The sequence below is a fragment of the Osmerus eperlanus genome, chromosome 20, assembly GCF_963692335.1.
Source record: "Osmerus eperlanus chromosome 20, fOsmEpe2.1, whole genome shotgun sequence".
In the NCBI taxonomy this organism is placed as follows: Eukaryota; Metazoa; Chordata; class Actinopteri; order Osmeriformes; family Osmeridae; genus Osmerus; species Osmerus eperlanus.
Genome location: NC_085037.1, coordinates 3613022 through 3627998, shown reverse-complemented (window position 1 = coordinate 3627998; position 14977 = coordinate 3613022). Strand labels below are relative to the sequence as shown.

Below are 14977 nucleotides of genomic sequence, written 5' to 3'. Positions count from 1 at the left end.
ATACTCTTCTAACTCTCTTTTGTAGTGTCTAATACCCATTCCTGTCTTCATGAATTTGGTTTTGAATTATATTGTATATATTTTGTTGATCAAATTATTTTCTTTTCTAAATGTTTTAAGCTGTCTAAAATAAAGTTTTATGTACTTTAATATGGATGTTTATTTCCCTCCCGATTTTAAACAACTTTACATTGTGCATAGTCTGTTAAATGGGATTTTAGATTTAACATTTTGAGCTTTGTTAATAATGGTTCTGGTATGGTCGTACTTAAAAAAATGTTGCGCAATACACATTTGCACTATTTCCCTTCGTTCGATTTGAGCCTTACGAGCCTCCACTCACAGTGAATGTCACGTGATGAGTCTTTAGTGAAGTACAGGTAGTGGAACAGGAAATAGAGAGAGGGGACTCAGTGTTTATGAAGGTTTATGGGTGAAATGCATCATCTGATGGACAGAGTAGGTGTTCTGTCACCTCTGGAGGAGTCCAGTGCTGAAATTAGTAGGGACAGTGGTGTCGTGTCCCAGAGTGCAAGCAGTCTGTCGATGGTAAGCGAGACTCTGAGCAGCAGTGGTACTGTGTCCCAAAGCCCCAGTTTCGGCGCTCCAGTTTCCCACAGTCCGAGCTTCAACGTCGCTGAGCCCGACACGGACCAAGACAAGGACGATGATGTCCTGAGACAAACCGCCCTTCATTATTCCTCATACATAAGGGCGACTGCAGGCGACGAGGTGAGAGTTCTAGTTAACAGACAAATCGATCTCGTTATTCACAACCATCCTTATTCATGCTAGGTTAGATTGCAGCTTGTAGTAATTACAAAAGCGTGATAGGCAACACAGATAGCTAGCTCTACTGCAAAACACATACAAAGAACCTTTGTCCTCGTCATGTCTCTTTTTTGCATGGTACACGTCTTGAATTGATTAGTAGGGCTTTCTGAATAAACCGTTATGTGTCACACAGTATGGGTACAGTGGTACATTACTTTCTGCAGTTGTGATATGAAAGGTTTGTCAGGCTACGTTTTGCTGGAACTACTTGTTGAAAGTCACTGTAGCTGAGCTCCTCCTGCATGTCACAGTGAGTGTGTTCTATCACCATGGAGGAATATACTTAATAGTGTGACTTCTGACATTTCTGTTATAAATAACTGTTTTCACAACAGATCCTTTGCTTGGAGAAGAGCTTGGAGGAAATGCTGACTAGAGTGGATGAGTTTGTTGGAATGCTGGACATGGTACTTCACTTTATAACAATAACTTCCAAATGATTGTCACCAATGATAACCAAGTTATTGTCTTTGTTGCAAAGTTTAGACTGGAATTGGAAGGTTCACAGTTTTGATGCTTACCAAGAAATATATAAGACATATGGGACCCTATTAAATAAACACAGATTGGTTATAGATGGGTAGAAGTGATATTATTTTCTAACCTCCTTTTACAGACCCGCAATGACACCTCCCAGATTGTGAATGAGAACCTACCACAAATCCAAAGAAAATCGGAGGAAATGAGACAAATATACAGAAGAATTGATAAGTTAGAGGTATAACTCTTTCAGTACTAAATAGTATTTTTATTAATAGAAATGCAAAATGCAATGCAATCAGTGTTTCCCCTAGGCGCCCCTCTAATATAATGGTAGGGAAACACTGACATTGATGTGTTTTTTAACAGACCTTTGTCAAGACGGTTGGTGCAAATGTGAATGCTATGGAGGAGCAGGTCACACAAGCAGAGGGTGAACAGGCGACCTTACCCGGTGCTTTCAAAAAGATCTTTCGCACAATGAGTGTTCCTGGATTTCTCAACGTAAGACAAAGCGTTAAACCACTTCCGGAGTTGTTATGGACGTCAGTGGAGGTGTAGCTGGGATTGTGTTTGACTAGGTGAGGTTTATGAAAGCAAATTGTAATCATTGGTTGTATCTGCAGAAAACACCCAGCCCAAGGAGGGCACACCATCAGCCGCTGGAGCCGCCCACTGTGTTCCGGACAGACGATTATTTCCCATCACACCCTGAGCAATGACACCAAGTCCACACCTTCACACCTCACACACACTCTCTGCACAAACAGAGAGAACACACAGAACTCTGGCAAAAGTTTTTTGAACTTCAAATCCTAACCCTTACCATCAGAGGGAGAAATTCAAAACAGATCCTGAATTGGTGAATTAGCCCAACTCATAGCCAAATACACTGGTTACTGTAGAGATGATGACCTTACTGCCACCTGAAAAGTCAACTGTGCAATTAACTCAACAAGCAATAGTAAGTGTACTGTTCTCTCAAATCAAGTATGTAACGATGTAAAATATGTTTAGCTCAAGAGTTTGACAAGCAAAATGACAACCTTGATTTTAAAGATGGTAAAGACTGTTTTGAAGACTCTTGAGAAAGTGCCTCAATTATGGATCATACTTTTATGCCCTCATGCTCGCCTTTTGTTGAAAACATAAAATGCACAATTCTGTTAGCCTCCACAAAGACATATCCTGCCTGGAAATCATCCATGCTTAACAATGCTCCACAATGTATTATATGAAGAATACGTTTTTTTTTTGTTATTAGTATATAGTTTTTGTTTCTCTTCCCATCTGCATTTCTTCATCCACATCACACTAACCTTTATTAGTGTCACCACCTTTGGTCATTTTATGTTTCTACTGTATTAGTTGGTAGGCAAATCTCCTTTTGAAATGTAGCACACAGTGTGATTGAAAATTCACCTCATCAATACAAAATTATTCTCAATAATGTGTTGTTTGTTCTGTTCTATCACGGTAATACACTACTGTCTATAAGAGCACCAAATGAATAGCAGCCATCGTCCCAGTGTGCCCCTGTTGTGGCAATTTGTCATACTTTGTCAGATTTTCCTATTGTGGTGCAAAACTGTAGAACTAAACCTAATCTTGGTGTGCACATGGTGGCCCTGGTAGGACCATCTGGCTTCATAATAGCACCGCTTCAGTCCTGCTTTGTTATACTTCTGACTCCCGTTCTCACTTGAATATTAAGAACATGAACAACTTAGGCCAGCACCATGTTCTTGTGGAATGGGGAGGAGACCAAGCAGGTGTGATATTCTCCTTCCATACCTTCTCCTATTGAGCTAGAAGGGATAGGATCCTAAGGGGCCAAGCAAGAGGAGATATTATCCTATGACAAATTATTCCATAACTTTATTCTACTTTTCTTCCCGCCAAGTTTATAGTTTCAGCTAAGCGGTCTAGACAAGGCCAGATTAGTACCCCAAAGAGCCCAGGGGCACTGAAGCTCATGTGTGCATGAAATAACATAGCATGTTATTTCAGTTTATGTTAAGTCAAATATATATCAAGTAATACAGAATTAATTATTATTGTACAATTATATAATAAACAATGAAACAATCGTACATACTGTATTTTATGTTGACATTTATATACAATATACATTTTCAGTATAAATCAAATATCTTATGTATAATTCTACTTTAAATAATGAACACAAATACATACATTTCCTATGTTCATAAACAGTATGTTTAATTCTTAAGTGAGATCTAAAGTTCAGGATCTCCAGTCTTCCCAGAACAAAAGTGTTTCTTTAAATGTCCTGACAGACTGAAGCTCTTCCCACATTGGTCACAGTGGTGATCTCTGGCCTTTTCCGTGTCCATGCTTCCCTAGGCGGGGGGAGGGAGGAAATGGTGTTGGGGCATGGTCGAGAGGAGGACAGAGTCTCTGGTCTGATCTCTCCACTCCTCAGCAGAGAGACGTACAGATCATGGTGGCACCTCTTGATGTTCTTGTGAAGTTAGATCTGGGTGGTGAAGGAGAGAAGACACTGGGAGCAGGAGAACACCTGAGTCTGGGACAACTCTATCCTTGGTCCTGGAAGAAAGAGAGTAAAATATACCATTAAATACAATTAAATACAAACATCATAGTTTTAAAATGACAAGGGAAGGGATTAAAAGGTTGCCATCCTGGTCTGTGGGTGTAATGGTTGTATGTGGTAGTAATGAAAGAGAGACGAATGTACTACTGACATTAAATTAACTTCACTCAAGATCAATGGTCTTGTACAGTCCTCTACTATAAGAATGCAGTTAAGGTCAATAATATTGTAGGTTAAGAACATCTCCAATCAGTGATTTGTGTAGCTCAATGTTACAAGTCCCTCCAATCTTCCTATAGAGAGAGGGAAATGGAGAAGAGAAGGGAGGAGAGAAATTAAGGAGGAGAGAGTAGCGGAGGGGGAATAGGAGAGAAGAGGAGACATGAAGAGAGGAGATATGTCAGAGGAGAGGAGAGAGGAGGAAAGGAGAGGAGGACACTAAGAGGAGGTACCTCTAGTGGAGCTCTTGTTGTCCCAGAGGTAGTCAAAGGTGAAGAGGACACTAAGAGGAGGTACCTCTGGTGGAGCTCTTGCTGTCCCAGAGGTAGTCAAAGGAGGTGCCCAGGTCTCTGGCGTACTCCTCTCCGTACCAGACCAGCAGCTCCTCCCCCGGCGCCAGCGGCCGGCAGCAGCGGTACAGGATGGCTCCTCGGTGCTGAAACGCCACCAGGTTCTGTTCCTCCTCATTACGGGCACAGTTCACATACCTGGGGGGAGGAGGAGGAGGGGATGGGAAGAAGAGGACGGGATGAGAGGGAGAAGGAGGGAGGGAGATGAGGTGGTAGCGGGGGATCAGAACATGAAAGGTTTAAATGAAGAGAAGTTGAGGGAGTCAGGAGAGTGAGAAGAGTTTTTGTCATCACCTCATCCAGTTGGAGTGAGTCTCTCTTGGTGTCGATGTACTCGTCACAGTGTCTGCTCTTGTAAATATGGAAATGCACACACACTGTGCTCACTTAAAATCCATAGATAGATGGTTTTACAACATACACTCATACATTTGGGGGAACTTTCTGTCAGGGAAACTTTCTGCTTCACATAAGGGATGCATGAAAAGCTTTTTGAGTAAAAACAATTCTTTCTGATCTTGGTTGCCTAACTTCATATTAAAATGTTATCATTTAATCGTATTCCTTAATCATTCATCAAAACACACACACCACTCCTCCCCCTCTCCTCCCCCTCTCCTCCTCACCACCCAGGAGTATCCACTCTCGATGGACTCTTCTGCCTCCTTCCCTTCTCCCACGTAGGGGCCGTAGTGGGTTCCCTTGGCGACCAACCCCCACAGTTGAACACCCCCAGCCCGTCCCCAGGGATGTTTGACCTCCTGACCTCCAGGCCGGGTGGCAGGGTGAGTCTGGCCCGGTCCGTCAGCCCCAGGGCTGCAGGGGTGTCGGGACGAACAGGGGGGCGCCATTGAGTTCACACTCCTTGATGAAGAACACATTGCACTCCTCACAGTCTGGATAGAGGTAGAGGAAGGGAGAAGAGGAGAGAACGAAGGGGAAAGAGAGAGGGAGAGAGATAAAGAAGGAGGGAGAAAGAGAGGATGTCTATCTTACAGAGGTAGTATATATCTTACAGAGGTACTATCTATCTTACAGAGGTAGTGTCTATCTTACAGCGGTAGTATATATCTTACAGAGGTAGTGTCTATCTTACAGAGGTAGTGTCTATCTTACAGAGGTAGTATCTATCTTAGAGAGGTACTGTCTATCTTACAGAGGTAGTATCTATCTTACAGAGGTAGTGTCTATCTTACAGAGGTAGTATCTATCTTACAGAGCTAGTATATATCTTACAGAGGTAGTATCTATCTTACAGAGGTACTATCTATCTTACAGAGGTAGTTTATATCTTACAGAGGTAGTATCTATCTTACAGAGGTAGTGTATATCTTACAGAGGTAGTATCTATCTTACAGAGGTAGTGGTCATCTTTGGACTCCTCCTGCTCAGTGTAGTTGACCCTGGGTCTCTCTCTCAGGTTCCTGCCTCTGGAGAACTGGATCTTCTCTGCTGCCCTGCTCCTCCTCACACATTCTGCATTAGACAGGCCTGACACACACACACACATAATCCTCAGCCACGCTCCTCCTGACACGCAAACACAGAAATCACAAAGAGACACACAGCCAGTGTCCATCACTGAAGTTGACAGATCACATTTCTCCTGGGGGGCCTCTGGGCCTCCCGCCCCCCCTCCCTGAGTGCCCCCCCCCTCCCTGAGTGCCCCCCCCCCCCATGACTCATCATGCCATGAGAGTAGGGAAAGGTTATAGATAGCTATACAAAGGGACCTTGTTAAACATCTCCTCTGGCACACTGTCATCATGGTCAAAATGTGCACAGAATGTGCAACACAAATCATTATTTGGTACATCATATCGTAGATAAGCTAATTATTATTTTTCTGCTAGCAAATGTACATTCACTAGCTTGGGCCATGCTCTAACTAAAGGTCCATGTTGGTAGTTGATCAACAGGCACATAACTATTGCGTAAGTAATTGGTTGATGCTGCCTGAGAGGGTCAGGGGATGACTGTGTCAAACAGCTTGTGCTCCTTTACATCAAACTACTCTGTCACAGATAAACACTACGTTTTATATCATGAAGAAAATTCTTCATAAAGTGACAACTCACCCAACACTAGGGATATGTTTTCTTTGGCGTAAGCAAATGAAATGGAAACAAAAAAAATAGGAAAAAACTATTATTTTTAGCCAGGTTCAAGAACATAAAAAATATATATTGGGGAATATTGTTTGGATATTTACACTGGTGTTAATGAAATGACTTGAACGAGACGGGTATGAAAATACAGAAATGCAAATGCCACCAAGATCCATAAGGGCCTTTGCTTCAAGCTGGGGGGCTAGTGGTGCTGTGTGGTGATCGCACAGGCGATCATGTTTGCTGGTCAAACTCAGAACTGAATAACGCTATTGTTTTTTTTCGGACGTGACATCACAAGTTGAGTCCAGTTGAAGCAGTGCAGTTTAAGCGGGAATCAGAGAAGGTTGTCCTAGACGGGCTCTGGTTGTCCTCAATATGATTTCCGGTTTTGAGAATTTGCCTTCAATATAAGAGCATGTGCCAAAAATGTGGAAGGTTCTCACGGTTAAGTTTGAGAGCTTAAAGCATGAATGGCTTTGGGACAAGTCTCTGAATGGACTTGATGCCTGAAGAAACTAGCATGATGCTCCCCATCCAAACTAATAGGTTGTGAGGTTATGCTAGAAACTTGGTAGAAACAGCCTGAATCAGCCTGTGATAGGTACACAATTAGAGGTCTGGATCATTATAAGAGGAATGTATTTTTGATACACATTTTCATTCTGTCACTATGGGTTATTGTTTGATAGCTAGCTAGTCCTGCCAGACTCTATTTGTTCCTTAATATAATAATTTAAGCAGTGAGTTCATTTTAGAATGATTAAATTAAAGTGTTTAATTTGTTATGTGACGTCTGTCTAATTCTCTACCGTTTTCGGAAATAAGGTGTGCTAGTCAGTCAAATAATTCACATAACATTCTGTGACCTTTATTCTGACATTGTTTTAAACTATCAACCGGAAAGTAGTTTCCTTATTGAGGCTGGCTTCACCCTGCTGGAAAGTCGAGGGCGTGTATCTACAAAAGTTCATTAGATTAGTACCTAAATCTCAAGGTAAATTTAAGTAATTTTAATCGCGCATTAAGTCGTTGGGTAGTCAAATTTGCAACGCAAAGCTTGTATGTTGAGTAATATTGCATTGTGTGATGAAAAATTACACGTTTTCAGTTAATCATCACTGTGTTGGTAACACTACCTACAGCGAGCTAACTTCATAGCAACACGTGCATTGTAGAATGCTAATTTACAGAGTTGTCCGCACACTATCCCTAATGATGGTTACAATGTCATTTAGAAATGTTTTTTCATAACCAAAAGTGTGTAAATGTCATCTCAAAGCTGTTATCCTTTCAATGTATAACAACATGGTTGATGAAAGCTGCACTCTTGCAAGCCTAGCTAATTGCTAGCTGCCTAGCAGCTAGGTGCTTTACTGTGTCATGTTGTTGGAACTGACGCCCTGCCTGACATGGACACTCCCTAATGTCAATAGGTCCAAGTCTGCCTGTTAAAACATGTCCGAGAAACCAGTGTGGGAGTTGATTGGGTCTGGCTTTGTGCAACACTATTATAATCTGTTTGACAGCGACAGAACTAAACTCTTAGACCTGTATGTAAGTATCCGTGTCAGTTCTTATTTTCGTATTATAATCTTGTGACCATCTCATCCGCATCTGTATATATGCCAAAACTGTTCATTAAATTATAAGTGCCAATTCTATTCCAGGTGTAATTAAACTGTCTTTGTGCTGTTACTACAGGCAGATTTCTCCTGTTTGACATGGGAAGGAGAAGGATTCCCGGGGAGGGAAGCCATCATGAAAAAACTAATTGCAAGTGACGCATTTTCAGTTTCACTATCGCTGTAAAAACCTCTCCTCTTTGGTTGTTATTCTCATACGCCTCTCTTCTTTCTGCAGAGCTTGCCTTTTAAGTCTATCAAGCACAGTATCACTGCACAGGACCACCAGCCCACACCTGACAGTTGTGTTGTCAGCATGGTGATGGGGCAGCTAAAGGTGAGCTTTGAAGGAGTTGCTCTATTGAATACACACAATTCCTTTACATAACAACCCTGACTTCCTGTACAATAGATTAAATCTGAAGAAACCTTTAGGTGGTTGGTTGAACTGATGTCATCCTTTTTTAGAAACCGTGTATAGGCAGTTGATTGTAATATATTACAGTTTTTTACAGTCGCTAGGACACATTTCTCAATACTTAAGTCATGTTTTCAAAACTCTTCACACAGTGAGCACAACAGAAGTATATGTGGGCTAAACTGTGGATCATGTATCATTGTTTTGGCACAAAAATGCATTCAATGACTACATCTTTCAAATTACATTCATTCTTTTCTCACTTCGACACAACAACTGCCAAAACTCTATGTACCTACAGGCCAATTTGCACATGCTTACATACTGTTTTCAAAACTGGTAAACTTCAGTTCAAAACAATAACATAATACAAAACTGAATAAGACAGAAATTTGCTACATTTCTACAGTAAGTATTGTAATGAAATATATTTAGAATCAAAAAATTAAATGCTATAAAATGATCTCTACGGAAGGGTTGTGCTAGGTGAGGAAAAGGATGCAGAGAGAAGAAATCAGCCAACATTTGTATGGGACAATGTGGCATTTCACCACTCCCATGCACTCACCGAGTGGTTTGCAGCCCATCCCAGAATGGTGTCACTTTTCTTCCCACCTTACTCTCCATTCCTCAACCCCATAGAATAATTATTTTCCTCATGGATGTGGAAGGTTTACTGTATGACCACCCTCCACATGATCAAATGTCCCTCCTGGACGCAATGAATGTTGGATGTCTGGACATTTCAAGGGATGGATCAGGCATGCCAGAAGAGTCTTTCCTAAGTGTATTGCCCTAGATGACATAAGATGTGATGTGGATGAGAAACTATGGCCAAATGCAGAAGATTACAGTAGCATTCCTATTGTATCTGTATCAGTGGATGGTGTGTATACAAATTCTTGTATTCTGGAATTAGTGAGAGAAAAAAGAAAGATATACAACATATTGAAGCATACTGCATCATGTCTGATTCATTCCAGTAACATATATTGCAGTGAATTCTAAACAGTAGAGAGGTGTCCTTGTTTTACATAAGAAAACGTTGTATAATGCTACCTGTTGTTAGTGATTTTTAGGTCATTGTTTTGTGGGTGACAAAGTATGTTTGTTGGCTGTCAACCTTTGTTAGTGTTATGGAAGAATGTGTTGATTTGAGACATGTATGAAGTGATTTGGTAGTTTAAGTGCATTTTGAATGTGAAATTAACTGCTGTGCCGAGCTGAAAGTTGGTTAGGAGAACTGTGTGAAGAGTTTTGAAAAAGTGACTTAAGTATTGATAAATGTGTCCTAGCGACTGTAAAAAACTGTAATTCTTGTTTTTATTTTTTCTCGATAGGCTGATGATGACCATGTTATGGGCTTTCATCAAGTGTTCCTGCTGAAGCAAGTTGGGAACAATTGGATATGTGTGAATGACATGTTCAGATTGGCACTTCATAACTTCGGAGCATAGGAAGGATAACATTCTTACCTGCATTTTCCCTTTTCCTGGCATTCCACATAATTAAGCCTTTATAAATACATTGTTTAAAGGTGTGTATTTTAGTTTATGTAAGGATGTTTTGTATTACACCGTTTGTAATAAACTCAGTGGCCATTTTTTGTGTCTTTGTCACAATGTATAGCAATGGGTGTGAATGTGCAAGCCATTAGAATAAAAGTAATCCCACAGTATTTTTGTTCTTACCTCATGTTTTGTTTTGAGCAGTTGCTCCGGAGCCGAGCCAACTGACCACTCGTGTGGCTCTCACGCAATTTTAGTATTAGTTAGAGTAAATTGCCTAAACCTTAATAGTCTTTAAAAAGGTTTTGGAATACAGCCATATTGTATCTAATGAGCATGGACCTTTTCCAATGTGCAGATTGTGTTCATTCGGGGAATAAGGGTGACAAGACTGTACAAACATTGTTTTTCATGCCAACCTTTCATTTGTAGGCTTATGTTTAGGCTAATGTAGATGATGGAGAAAAGTGGGAAACAGTTTGACACAATGCCTGTTGGATCTGCAGAGACGTTCTCCCACAATATAGATTTTGCTAACATATTAAGAGAAATTGAGAAACACTTCATGTGAGAAATACCCAACTGGAGATTCCAGAAGAAAAGCAGTTGTGATTTTTATTTTTAATCGATGGATGGATTTTGGCTTCCAATGCAGTTTATAGTTGAAAATGAAAATTTGGCTCCTGGTTTAGTGCATCTACCCTAAAGTGTTGGTGTGCATTAAGAACCAGAGGAGGCGCTGTAAACCAACTATGTGGTCAGCATTTATTTTGTATGGAGGTGCCATGGAGAAGGAGCAGTGGAGTTGTTCTGTTTAAAAATGGAATGTTTAAGTCATGTAGATCAATGCCCGATGTCGAAAGAGTGTCAGGTAATGGATAGGGTCAATGTATGAGCATTGTTCAATTAATGCACGTAAAGCGTTGTCTGTTAAAGCTTGCTTTTTTGTAACGATCTATGGAGACACATTGGTTGAATAAAGCTAGGTAGGCTATTGCGTAGTCTTATGCAACATACTTTGCACAGTGGTTAATCTAATCCAACAATTTTTAATAATCGTGTTATTGAACTTTTGAAGAGACCTGGTTTATTTTAGATACACCTCAATGTCGTCCATTTTTTTAATGTTATGAAAGGATGCGCATGCGCAGTGATTTGCTATGATGTTGGATCGTAAACGTAATTTTATAATGTAAACCTGTTGAACTTGAGACACATTTACTCTATCACGATACCACCCAGAGGTATCATCACGTCTAATGACGTGATGATTCGACGCATGTTGAGCTTTCTTTTGATTTTCATCTGGTTAAGAATGGACACAGAGAGCCTGACCACAACAATTCCGAGACAGAAAATGAACCAATGCTCAGAGAAAACCCAAGACGTTTTGTCATCTTCCCCATACAATATCCTGACATCTGGAAAATGTACAAACAGGCGCAGGCGTCCTTCTGGACAGTAGAGGAGGTAGGTCGACCAGATATCAGAAACCTGCACCTCTCCAACAACCACAAAGACACCATGATTTGTGTTATTGTTTTTTTTAACTGTAGCCTACACTGTCACAGGTGGATCTCTCTAAAGACCTCGTGCACTGGGACAACTTGAAGTCTACTGAGAAACACTTCATCTCCCATGTCTTAGCCTTCTTTGCTGCCAGCGATGGCATTGTCAATGAGAACTTAGTAAGTAGGATTTGAATAGTCTTGCAAAGTTCTAAAGACAATATCAATAATAGAAGAAAATAGAAAGTCCTCAGTACTCTACCCAGTTGCATGATATGGTAGAGGTTTCTTGGTAATTATTTAGTTATGACTAGCGATATCTATATGCTGATACAGATGTGTCTAAACTTGACTCATAGGTCCAGAGGTTCTGCCAGGAGGTTCAGGTTCCAGAGGCACGTTCCTTCTACGGCTTCCAGATCCTCATGGAAAACGTTCACTCCGAAATGTACAGTCTGCTCATCAACACCTACATCATGGACTTGAAGGAAAGGTAGTTACTTTACCACACCAGAGCGGTCAACTCAAATGCAACAAAATGTGCATCAACAGTAACATCTTCCTTTATCGTTTGTCTTTTCAGGGATTACTTGTTTAATGCAATTCAGACAATGCCTTGTGTGAAGCAAAAAGCTGATTGGGCACTCCAGTGGATATCAGACAAATCCACTTTTGGTAAGTTTAGATGTTAGAGCTTCAACGTAGGCCTATTGCATGTAACATTTGTATTCAATCCATAGGATTTTGACTGAAATACAGTCCAACACAAACATATATTGGTTTCATCAGCCTTTGTAATTTGGTCATTGTGTGTTTATGTGTTGGGCTAATTATGAAATGTCTCTGGTTATTGGGATTATGTTGTTTTCTTATCAGGGGAGAGACTAGTTGCATTTGCTGCTGTGGAGGGTATCTTCTTCTCAGGTTCATTTGCTGCAATCTATTGGCTGAAGAAGCGAGGCTTGATGCCGGGTCTTACCTACTCCAATGAACTAATCAGCCGGGATGAGGTAATAGGATTAGTTAAATTGTTTTACATTTGACTGAAGGAAAATATATCACAAGGGAAAACCCAGTCTGTGGGTAGGCTTGTCGACTAATTGTAGCCTACATAATACAGACCTCAATATTTCCTGTTGTGTTTAAATGTGTGTTGGTACATCTAACTAAAATGATAGGAATCTCACTTGCTCTCTGTAACCAAGATAGGAATCAAGGGTGTGCTTGCTTTATTTTGCTATTACAGTATGTTACCATTATATCAGTGGCATAAAATGATCTTAAAATGACCATAACATCGTTTATCGCAATTAAGTATTGTGACAGGCCTAAAGCTGTATCTGTGATTCTGTATCTCTTTTATTTCAGGGCCTGCACTGTAACTTTGCTTGCCTACTGTTCAGCTACATTGTGAAGAAGCCTTCAGAGAACAGGATAAAGGACATTATCAGGAAAGCCGTTAGCATTGAGCAGGTAAATGGAAAAATCAATCATAAGTATAAAAGCTGGATACTTCCATAACATTTCCATAACTCTTATTCCATAACCCCTCTCCTGACCCCTGTCAAAAGAAAGGAGGTTCCTTATTCTCCCACATGCGGTACTTCTCCTTCCATGCTCTCCAGTAGTGGAAACTACACACCTCTCCCACCCTATGGCCCTCTGTGGTCTCAAGATGCTCCTCTACAAGCTTCACTTTGACTAAATTTGTTTTTTTCTGCTCAGCCTAAGGGCACCAGAAGCGGCCTTTTAGCTGAGATGTTGGTTACTTTGCGAAGCGGCTAGTAAATACAGACTGTTCATTGACTCTGATCACCGAAGTACTGATCCTTGATCTTCTAATGCATTTCTAATGCATTTTTTTTTGTACACCACTTTGGATATAGACTGTTAAATGAATAAAAGATGATGTACCCTGTGCCATTGCAGGAGTTTCTGACCGTGGCTTTACCAGTAAATCTCATCGGAATGAATTGCTCACTGATGAAGCAATATATTGAGTTTGTTGCTGACAGGCTGCTTGAGGATCTGGGACTAAACAAGGTATGTCAGATTGTGTCCCCTTCACAGTCCCTACAAAGTACTGAGTAATTACAAAATCATTTGAGGAAGTTATGGGAATTTTTTAACTGTATATTTTATGTGATGATTATGTATGACTATGTTTCTTTGATCTGTAATCTGTATATATATATGTCATACATGTGTGTATTTGTTAATTGTTCGTACCCTGGAAGATTAGCCCTTATAGGGCTAAAGGGTATCGCAATAAACAGAATAAACAGAATATTGTAACATAGTTGTGTATCGAAAGTGTCAGTGTCAAAGAATTATACATTTCTATACCTCTATAAACAACCAGCACTCTTTTTTCCCTAAGGTTTACAAAGTTGAAAACCCTTTTGACTTCATGGAGTCCATTTCATTGGAGGGGAAGACTAACTTTTTTGAGAAAAGGGTATCTGAGTATCAGAGATTTGGAGTGATGTCTAATGCCATGGACAGTGAATTCACTCTGGATGCTGACTTTTAAGCTGACTGGCACACAGATTTATATAATTATTTTATCCACATTATCCACATTATAACAAACAGTGAATTCAGTCCACACATGACAGAGTTCAGAGATTTGAATGACATTGTAATATGCACATATTTATGTATTTTGTTGAGTTACATTTTTATTTATATTGGGAAACCACAAAGCTGTGGCTCGAGATACCGCAAAGACTGCGGCTTGTTTTGAGAAACCCCAAATACTGTGGCTCGAGATACCGCAAAGACTGGCTCGAGATTCCGCCAAGACTGCGGCTTGTGTGTTTTTGACTGGCTTGTATTTTTGTGAGTTAGATTTTTAGTTATATTTGGAAACCACAAAAACTGTGGCTGGGCTTATGTGTTCTGAATTCCCGCAAAGACTGCGGCCCGTGTGTTTGTTGAGTTTTGGGTTTCCGCAAAGACTGCGGCCTGTGTTTTTGTTGAGTTACATTTTTATTTATATTGGGGAAACCACAAAGACTGTGGCTCGAGATACCGCAGACTGCGGCTTGTTTGGGAAACCACGAAGACAGTGGCTCGAGATACCGCAAAGACTGCGGCTTATGTGTTTTGGATTCCCGCAAAGACTGCGGCCTGTTTTTGTTGAGTTACATTTTGTATTACTTTTATCACTTGTATTATTGTTTTTATTAATTTAATGTAAAGCACCTTGAGCTGAAATTCTTGTATGAAATGTGCTATATAAATAAAGTCTATATGTAAATATAAAAATGTCTGCCATCTGAAAATGTAGGTGTGTGTTATCTATGGTTAAAGATATATTGTGCTTAACTGCACACCGTTTAAATGC

The 14977-nt window shown here is 40.4% G+C and overlaps 4 protein-coding genes across 4 annotated transcripts; 3 read left to right on the top strand and 1 right to left on the bottom strand.

The window, feature by feature from the left end:
- Positions 1–355: 355 nt before the first annotated feature.
- On the top strand, positions 356–3387 carry bloc1s4 (biogenesis of lysosomal organelles complex-1, subunit 4, cappuccino). Its single transcript, XM_062487312.1, has 5 exons — positions 356–732; positions 1170–1241; positions 1451–1552; positions 1684–1818; positions 1941–3387. Exons 1-5 carry the CDS (start codon positions 430–432, stop codon positions 2034–2036), a joined length of 708 nt encoding a protein of 235 aa, XP_062343296.1. The 5' UTR covers positions 356–429; the 3' UTR covers positions 2037–3387.
- A 303-nt stretch (positions 3388–3690) lies between these two features.
- On the bottom strand, positions 3691–4812 carry LOC134007046 (histone-lysine N-methyltransferase PRDM9-like). The gene is made up of 3 exons (XM_062446200.1): positions 4756–4812; positions 4409–4599; positions 3691–3885 (listed from the first exon to the last, which is right to left on the bottom strand). The coding sequence occupies exons 1-3, from the start codon at positions 4758–4760 to the stop codon at positions 3809–3811; spliced, it is 273 nt and encodes a 90-aa protein (XP_062302184.1). The 5' UTR covers positions 4761–4812; the 3' UTR covers positions 3691–3808.
- A 2626-nt stretch (positions 4813–7438) lies between these two features.
- Positions 7439–10215, top strand: nutf2l (nuclear transport factor 2, like). Its single transcript, XM_062446043.1, has 5 exons — positions 7439–7566; positions 8006–8126; positions 8274–8345; positions 8433–8531; positions 9953–10215. Exons 2-5 carry the CDS (start codon positions 8028–8030, stop codon positions 10067–10069), a joined length of 387 nt encoding a protein of 128 aa, XP_062302027.1. The 5' UTR covers positions 7439–7566; positions 8006–8027; the 3' UTR covers positions 10070–10215.
- Positions 10216–10857: 642 nt separating this feature from the next.
- Positions 10858–14890, top strand: rrm2b (ribonucleotide reductase M2 b). The gene is made up of 9 exons (XM_062487311.1): positions 10858–10991; positions 11435–11590; positions 11692–11808; positions 11988–12121; positions 12212–12303; positions 12505–12638; positions 12997–13101; positions 13558–13671; positions 14009–14890. The coding sequence occupies exons 1-9, from the start codon at positions 10941–10943 to the stop codon at positions 14159–14161; spliced, it is 1056 nt and encodes a 351-aa protein (XP_062343295.1). The 5' UTR covers positions 10858–10940; the 3' UTR covers positions 14162–14890.
- Positions 14891–14977: the final 87 nt, after the last annotated feature.

Coding starts and splice junctions, on each gene's coding strand:
- LOC134007046 (XM_062446200.1), bottom strand. Junction 3,886..4,408: donor CAGCAAGAGCTCCACCAGAG/GTACCTCCTCTT, acceptor TCTTTCTTCCAG/GACCAAGGATAGAGTTGTCC.
- nutf2l (XM_062446043.1), top strand. CDS start 8,028: ATGTCCGAGAAACCAGTGTGGGAGTTGATTGGGTCTGGCTTTGTGCAA. Junction 8,346..8,432: donor CCATCATGAAAAAACTAATT/GCAAGTGACGCA, acceptor TTCTTTCTGCAG/AGCTTGCCTTTTAAGTCTAT. Junction 8,532..9,952: donor TGGTGATGGGGCAGCTAAAG/GTGAGCTTTGAA, acceptor TTTTCTCGATAG/GCTGATGATGACCATGTTAT.
- rrm2b (XM_062487311.1), top strand. CDS start 10,941: ATGGAATGTTTAAGTCATGTAGATCAATGCCCGATGTCGAAAGAGTGT. Junction 11,809..11,987: donor GCATTGTCAATGAGAACTTA/GTAAGTAGGATT, acceptor CTTGACTCATAG/GTCCAGAGGTTCTGCCAGGA. Junction 13,102..13,557: donor AAGCCGTTAGCATTGAGCAG/GTAAATGGAAAA, acceptor GTGCCATTGCAG/GAGTTTCTGACCGTGGCTTT.
- bloc1s4 (XM_062487312.1), top strand. CDS start 430: ATGGGTGAAATGCATCATCTGATGGACAGAGTAGGTGTTCTGTCACCT. Junction 733..1,169: donor GGGCGACTGCAGGCGACGAG/GTGAGAGTTCTA, acceptor TTTTCACAACAG/ATCCTTTGCTTGGAGAAGAG. Junction 1,553..1,683: donor GAAGAATTGATAAGTTAGAG/GTATAACTCTTT, acceptor GTTTTTTAACAG/ACCTTTGTCAAGACGGTTGG.